The following is a 6,980-nucleotide window of genomic DNA, read 5'->3' on the forward strand; positions in this document are numbered from 1 at the left end:
AATTTTGCCTTGAACGTTTAATATGCTGGAACCCTTCGATTGGATTGTACGATTCTTCTGATAATTTACTCGGTTGGTGCGTTCTCACACAGATGGGCGTTATTGGATCACTTGGGGTTATCGAAAAGCGCAAAGGATACGGAACATTAGTGCTGAAAGGGTTCGTAAAGCAACTGGCCCAAATGGGCCTCAATTTGTATGCCAGTATTCTTGTAGATAACAAACCGTCTCAGATTGTGTTCGAAAACGTCGGCTTCCAGATAATCAGGAACGCGACTTGGATTAGAAACTGCGAAAGAAAACTCGTGGAGTGGAAGTCTGGAGCCAAGATGGTTTTCGAATAGTAAACACGATAACTACATGACTCCAACTTTCGCATTTGAATTTTTCGATATCTTTCAACTTCCAAAAACATTTAAAATTTGTCCCAACGATGCCAAATATCCAACATCATACAAAGATCGAATCTTGTTAGAGTACATTTGTGCTATGCTTAATATTTCGTTATAGTTATACAATTCCTATAAAATAAATATTAATAAATACCTAAAAATTACCATTGAACCATGCATGATGAGTGTGAAGTACTCTTATCATCTCGTTTTCCTTATCTCCACCAACAATGGATTACGGCACATCACATTATTTAAACAATATGATAACCGTATCGCAAACTCAACCACTTCATGACAATCATCCTCGGTCCTTCCAGCATTAGCTCAACTTGGTCTGGCGGCTACGCAAGAACCCGATGCAACAGGACAGATATGTCTACTGTTAGTTTCAATTCCGATTGAAGGCTGTAAGGAGCTCCAGAATCTGCGCGCAATCCACATCGCGCAAAAATGGGATATTTAATTTAAAAGTAAGTTGTTTTCGAAGCTGTGCATAAATAAATCCGAACCAGTTGCCAGGATCGCTATTTCTTTTAGTTTTACAGTCTGGAATAAACGAACGCGACAGTAACACGAGCTTCGGATGCAGTGGATTGGGACTATTCTTGGCAGGTTCAACCATGACCGCCACAGACCAGCGTTGTTGGGGATCGTTACAAAACACAATTTACAACTGCTTTTCGATATCCGGTTGGTCTCGCTCTCTGCCATTCCAATCTGGCACATACCTGTGTTCACTGTCCGTGGAGGATGTTATCAAGGCAAACGCATTGTGGCCTCACAGTCTGAAAATACCAGCGCTATGAAACCTGAGTCTTGACTTGTTCGATGCAGAGACGAACTATTTGTAAACTTGGTGTTTTCGTTCACCTCCTGGAGCTTACAGTGCATTAGAGGTCCAGCATCGACGTAAAGAATACGTTATTGTAATGGCCAAATGCCTAACTTGGCAGAACTGGGCCTCAACTCTCGCAAAACTGCGTCGATCGAGATGTTCCGCAAACTCGACTTCGAGAACGGTGGTATCATGCACTGGACACGTAGCGTTGCACGAAAACTCGTCGAATGGGATGGTTAGTCCTCCGGCATCAGTTGCTCCCGCAATGCCCACAGAACTACGGTGCATGTGTGAAGCGGATGAATTGTAATCTTATCAGTGTTGCTTAAGCCAACTGACTGGAATAAACGGAGTGCCTACAGCAGAATACAGCTGCACAGTATTCTGCTATTTTCGGTGGTATTAGTAGACTCTTTTCGCCGTGCCCACCTTGCTGCGGTGTGCTAGTGGGGCCAAGTTAGTACTGAACAAACAAATCAACCATGCAGAGCGATATACTCGTTCCGATTCCTTCAACCGCCTGGGAACAGCTTCGGGATCTTTATAGACAGGACTGGCCCCGACACGAGATCGCGTACTACACCATCCAGAATTACATCCGTTGGACGGAGCGCGATCCACATACTAGCACCACCCTGATCGTGTACAGTTTGAACGGATCCTGGTGGGAAACTGGCACCTATATAATCGTTGTGAGTGACTAAAATAGTAATCAGAGGACTGTTCTTTTACGGAATATTCTCCTTAATTGTTACCCGCTTTCTTTAGGATCACACGGATGTGTTCATGTACACGCTGGAACCGACTGAAGACACTCTGAGGCGAATGCTCTGCTTGCTCGACTGGCATCACAGCTATCTGATGAATATGTGCCTGTATCGTGATGCGGTGGTGAACGCCTACCGTTTGCATAGACTTGCGATTGCATTTGACAGTGTTGACGTGATATATCGGGTGCCGCATCACGTCGCACTCCAATTCCGATATGAACTTCCGCCAGGTCTGACACTACGGCGCATCGCACCACACTACGCACGCTTTATCCACAACCAATGGTTGAACAAAACTGTCGGAACAGAGTACTTCATCGAGCGGTTGCTCCGGTGGAACGTGTCGATGGGTCTTTTTTGCGAACGTTCCAGGGAACCTTTGGCCTGGTGCATCCGATCGCAGAATGGAGCACTTGGGTTGCTCGGCGTAGTGGCTCAAGGGAAGGGTTACGGTTCTCTGGTGATCAAAGCGTTCGCGCGATGGCTTGCAGAGCAGGGACATAGTACTTATGCTAGCGTTAGACACACGAATATGGCCACCCGACGACTGTTGGAAAAGCTAGGCTTCTGTGTGGTCGGCGAGGCGAGCTGGTTGAAAAACATGAAAAGCAGATTCGACGGCACCGAGTTGCGAAAGGCAATAACGTCGTAGAAAATATTGTTTATGATTCGTGATAATACTTCTTCCTAATTACTATCTTTATGCCAATATTCGTTTTTCTGCCAAATAAACAAAACGAATTACACTGAAGGACTTATTAGGATTATTTCATAAAAGGTTCTAGTATTATATCAAATATCAAATGGTTGGCAGCATGGCAATGTAATGTTCCCTGCCTGGCTCCAGAAAACAGCATCTCAGCTGAGAAAGAAGTTAACAGTCAACAATGTCAGGGATTCTTATTTAAAGCCTTATATTAAGAGTATATTAGGACACAGCATTCTGTAAATTTAGGGTATTTTTTGTTGGTGCTAGCTTCTTATATGGCCGCCACGATAAGCAACTTATCACGAAGATTGTAAATGTTTGTGCGAAACATTATCGCAAATCACACTCTGATTCCAATTTATAGCACACACTTGTTAGTAGACCACCCAAAAGCATTTTGAGTAACGCAGAAAGATAAAAAAGTTTATCAATGCCGCATTTCTCAACATAAAAAGCACCTTCATCATTGTGTTGTTTGGGACATTTGTTTATTTTTTGGTTAGCATTGAATTTGAATTCGACAAACTGTGAAGAAATTTGGAATGGCGTATAGTGTTCGGGATCGGTTATTGATTATTGATTGCTCTACTTTTATTTCTTCGACAACAATTTCAAGTCTAAACATTGATACTGTAATGCAAACACTAGCAGACCTGGCTCAGTTTTTCCTAACATCTCAATCAAAATGTACGATAAGGCGATCACGCATACAGAGGGGCACGGACTAGTTTCGTAGTGCGAAGCACGTGTAGCAGAAGCTAGAATAAAATTATGTAATGTGAAAGATTGCCTCGGAATGCTCTGGGTTACTATTTTGGAGTGTGTGGATAATGCACTATTACATTCGTAAATAAAATTACCTCAAAATCGGCTACAAATGACCCGCTCATATTCGACTTATCGGCCGTAGATCTCAACGAGGTAGTCCAGCGGGTTTGCAATGTAACGGGTCGACAGGGCCAAATTGGCGTACCGCTGGTACAGTCCACCGCCAACCAAGTGCGCTTGTCCAGTTCTATTTGCCGTGCGATCGTACGCCCGGATGGCGGTGATGTTGTAGTTGCCACTGTAGTTCACCGTACGGTTGACAAGTCCACCCGGAACGCCGGGAGCAGATGATACGGCGCTGTAAATAAGCACAGAGCATTTGCTATCATTTGGCAAACCGCGAAACGATCACACATTGATTCCTTCTATGGATACTTACGAGTACAAGATGCGATCACCAGTGTTAATGTTGCCAAGGATCAAATCGCTCGCCTGAATTGCGGCAACCAGGGCCAGAGCAACAAATGCACAAACTAGAATTTGTTTTGCCATGTCTGTCAGTGTTTTTTTTTTGTTGGTAATTTGCCCAAACAGAGGTTGCAGCCCAGAGGAACTGAATCAAAGACGATGAGATCGGATCGTCGGACCGGTCCTTTTATATGAGAGTTTTATCTAACCTATCGACACCTTCGATAATGGGTCGGCAAGACATAACGGAAGCAATCGATAAGATTATCAGGAAAACATGTCCCCATTTCATTCATAATTGTTTCCTATCGACATGTGCTGAAAGTGAACAATGCTATGTTAAACAAATGTACTGAATAAAGCGAACAAAGATCGCTAGCAAGACTACTATAGCCAACCACACTGAATAAGCAATATTAGCAATCAACAATTGAACTAGTCAAGAAGTTATTTATTTGAATATGTATTAACGTAAGCTTGCAACAAGGCAAGGCCCGCAAGGTCCAGACTATACGGTGGATGCATTAAAACTTCCCAACCATGTTCCCGGAGTTTTTGGCGAATCACTATAGACGTGTGTGGCATTGCCTTGTCCTGATGGAATACAACATCTCTTCTGTTGGTAGTTTCTGGTCGATCGCTAGCATCAAACGGTCCAATTGTTGTTAGCACTTATCTTAAATTAGTGTTTTCTATACGGAAGCAACTCGTATCAAATGATTCCTTTCAAGATTCCACCATATAGCCAGTGGAACCTTCCTGACCGTTAGTCCTGGTTTGCCCACCTGGTTGAGCTGCTTCACCACACACGATCGTTTTTACAAAATATTGACGTATGGAACTCATTTCTCATCCCCATCCCCAGAAAAAAGAGCGTGTTTTTCTATTGCAATCAATCACAATGTGTGCAAATTTATGAAATTGAAAATATTAAGAGATGTATAAAAATTAACACTTAAATTAATGTAGTTCTTTACATATGTGCAAAACATTATTCAATAAAATAAAACTAACAAAAATCAAATATTGAAAAGAAATGGAAAATTATATGACTCACGTTTGGCTTTTTCACATTGAAGGGTTACTCTGAAGTCATATTTCAACAATTGCAACATTTCACGGTACCGATTATGAAATCGAATATCAGGAATTAGTCTGTGTTATCTTTACGATCCAGACAGTCTTATTCGTGTTGGTTTGCAAAAACAAACCAAACCTTTCTGAACGTGGAAATACACGACAAATTACGGACTAATCTAATCTTTGATAGCATGGTTATCCCTGCATACATTCGAATACATTGCAAGCATGATACAGAAGAAACTTAGTTGCTCAGTTCTCAGTTCGCACTCTGCTGTGCAAAATTCAGTACTTAAACGATTGCATAAAACTTTGGCGCGCGATGTAAGTCTAATTTGGAAAAAGCATTACGTCATGAGTTTAATAAATAGAAAAATACAAAAGCACCCTTTATTCCACCGAAAAAAAATCAGTTTATCGCAAAATATGCATTATTATTTATTATTTATTTTATTTCTTTAGAATAGGAAGAGCCGTATTAAGAACTAACTTCAAGTGTTGTACTTTAGTTGATACAGTTTAGTTCTAGGTGACGCCTTTCGCTTAGAAACTGCTTAACCGGTGCATCAAAACGGATCATCTACGGACGATCCACGCCAATATTTTACGCCATTTATCCACGCCAATACATGTTACAACTTTTTGTATTCCTATTACATATTAGCTCCCTTTGGATTGACTACTACCCAACGTAGGTTTTCAATTTTACGGAATCGAACACCTTCAAAAAGTTTGATCGATTTTTCATTAGAGCTCAACACATACGCTTTTGAATCCGATCCACGGCGTGCTAAACGTTTAGCTAACTCCACCACAACCATCCGACCATATCCTCGTCGTTTATACTCTTCGGTCGTCTGAAGATCAGAATGTGCCCCGGTTTGATCGCTACATAAAATCCATTCGAGTATACATTGGACAAATAAAATAAAAGTAATTAAATTGAGCATTTTATACGTACCTCAAACACCATGACACGAGCAGTCCACTACGGTCGAACAAACCTACACTTTCATTGTATTGTATCAGACGCTTGAGCAACCGATAGCCAGACTCGTAGCTAATATTATTTTTCAGTGGCCATTGGCTGTAGATGTAACTCAAATGTTTTTCATGCAGACTTTCAAAAGTGAATCCCTCAGGCGGTGCCGGTAAGTTCATTTCAAGAGCCTGGTTCTTTGTTAAATAGTAATAGTTCGCCAGATAGCTGCTTGCAATCGAAAGTCCGCGATTTTTGATAAGTTTCTCCACCACAGCATGGAACCTTTCGAGGTAATCCATGCTTATTTCTTGCCACGCATTCCAATCCATGAGTGAGAGTAATCTTACCAAATGCTGACTCTCGGCACCTTCTGCTGTAGTGTAGAAATATATTTCAAACCTATCCTGAAAAACTTTAAACGCTCAAACTTTAAGCTTTTTATTAGCATTAGTATTTCTCATACCTTCAACGCAAAGGTTTCATCCGTTCTCCAGCATCCGTTCAATGAGTAGACCTTGATGTCCTGCTTTAACCGTGGATCAGACGACGTCCATCTCACGTAATTGCACAATAGGTAATAAGCGAACTCATGCTTCGGCCAATTATTCTTGAATAAGTCTTTCAGCTCCATCCAATGCGTACTACTGATTTCCACCAATTGATCGGCATCATCCATAGTTTGTTAGCAGCTCAGTTGAGGCAAGTTGCACGTCTATCTCTCAAAGCAAGTGATAACTAACTGCAACATGCCGTTGATAATGCATCTGTCCCGCTAATCCTATGGATGGGAAGATTGATTACATTTAATTTCAAGGGTTTCTAATGTTCTAATGTCGGTAAAAAAGCTCTTAAAAACAGTTTTATAGTGAATATCGTTAAGATTTAAAGTACTTAAAGTATTAAAGAAAGTATTTAAAGTATTTAAAGAAGATTTGAAAGTACATTATGAAAGTACATACAAGTTGCCTTA

At 41.2% G+C, this 6,980-nt stretch overlaps 3 protein-coding genes and 1 pseudogene across 5 annotated transcripts; 2 read left to right on the forward strand and 2 right to left on the reverse strand.

Moving 5' to 3' along the window:
* The first annotated feature begins 767 nt into the window (after positions 1–767).
* On the forward strand, positions 768–1,482 carry LOC131207773 (uncharacterized; annotated as a pseudogene).
* A 26-nt stretch (positions 1,483–1,508) lies between these two features.
* On the forward strand, positions 1,509–2,735 carry LOC131211497 (uncharacterized). 2 transcript variants are annotated; one of them, XM_058204991.1, is made up of 2 exons: positions 1,509–1,922; positions 2,002–2,735. In XM_058204991.1, the coding sequence occupies exons 1-2, from the start codon at positions 1,716–1,718 to the stop codon at positions 2,653–2,655; spliced, it is 861 nt and encodes a 286-aa protein (XP_058060974.1). In that variant the 5' UTR covers positions 1,509–1,715; the 3' UTR covers positions 2,656–2,735. The 2 variants fall into 2 exon arrangements, with proteins under 2 accessions (XP_058060974.1, XP_058060973.1); XM_058204990.1 differs by having other exon boundaries at positions 1,513–1,925.
* A 459-nt stretch (positions 2,736–3,194) lies between these two features.
* On the reverse strand, positions 3,195–4,081 carry LOC131211500 (uncharacterized). 2 transcript variants are annotated; one of them, XM_058204996.1, is made up of 3 exons: positions 3,920–4,081; positions 3,573–3,838; positions 3,195–3,470 (listed from the first exon to the last, which is right to left on the reverse strand). In XM_058204996.1, exons 1-2 carry the CDS (start codon positions 4,030–4,032, stop codon positions 3,610–3,612), a joined length of 342 nt encoding a protein of 113 aa, XP_058060979.1. In that variant the 5' UTR covers positions 4,033–4,081; the 3' UTR covers positions 3,195–3,470; positions 3,573–3,609. The 2 variants fall into 2 exon arrangements, with proteins under 2 accessions (XP_058060979.1, XP_058060978.1); XM_058204995.1 differs by having other exon boundaries at positions 3,195–3,838.
* Positions 4,082–5,274: 1,193 nt separating this feature from the next.
* LOC131211496 (uncharacterized) lies at positions 5,275–6,733 on the reverse strand. The gene is made up of 3 exons (XM_058204989.1): positions 6,474–6,733; positions 5,990–6,414; positions 5,275–5,916 (listed from the first exon to the last, which is right to left on the reverse strand). The coding sequence occupies exons 1-3, from the start codon at positions 6,684–6,686 to the stop codon at positions 5,682–5,684; spliced, it is 873 nt and encodes a 290-aa protein (XP_058060972.1). The 5' UTR covers positions 6,687–6,733; the 3' UTR covers positions 5,275–5,681.
* Positions 6,734–6,980: the final 247 nt, after the last annotated feature.

Source organism: Anopheles bellator, chromosome 2, assembly GCF_943735745.2.
Source record: "Anopheles bellator chromosome 2, idAnoBellAS_SP24_06.2, whole genome shotgun sequence".
Lineage (NCBI taxonomy): Eukaryota > Metazoa > Arthropoda > Insecta > Diptera > Culicidae > Anopheles > Anopheles bellator.

Bases quoted from the DNA above. Each gene is read 5' to 3' on its own strand.
- LOC131211497 (XM_058204990.1), top strand. From the start codon at position 1,716: ATGCAGAGCGATATACTCGTTCCGATTCCTTCAACCGCCTGGGAACAG. The intron at 1,926-2,001 runs GTGAGTGACTAA...CGCTTTCTTTAG, and splicing joins CTGGCACCTATATAATCGTT to GATCACACGGATGTGTTCAT.
- LOC131211500 (XM_058204996.1), bottom strand. From the start codon at position 4,032: ATGGCAAAACAAATTCTAGTTTGTGCATTTGTTGCTCTGGCCCTGGTT. The intron at 3,839-3,919 runs GTAAGTATCCAT...GCTTATTTACAG, and splicing joins GGTGATCGCATCTTGTACTC to CGCCGTATCATCTGCTCCCG.
- LOC131211496 (XM_058204989.1), bottom strand. From the start codon at position 6,686: ATGGATGATGCCGATCAATTGGTGGAAATCAGTAGTACGCATTGGATG. The intron at 6,415-6,473 runs GTATGAGAAATA...AAAGTTTTTCAG, and splicing joins ATGAAACCTTTGCGTTGAAG to GATAGGTTTGAAATATATTT. The intron at 5,917-5,989 runs GTACGTATAAAA...GATTTTATGTAG, and splicing joins CTCGTGTCATGGTGTTTGAG to CGATCAAACCGGGGCACATT.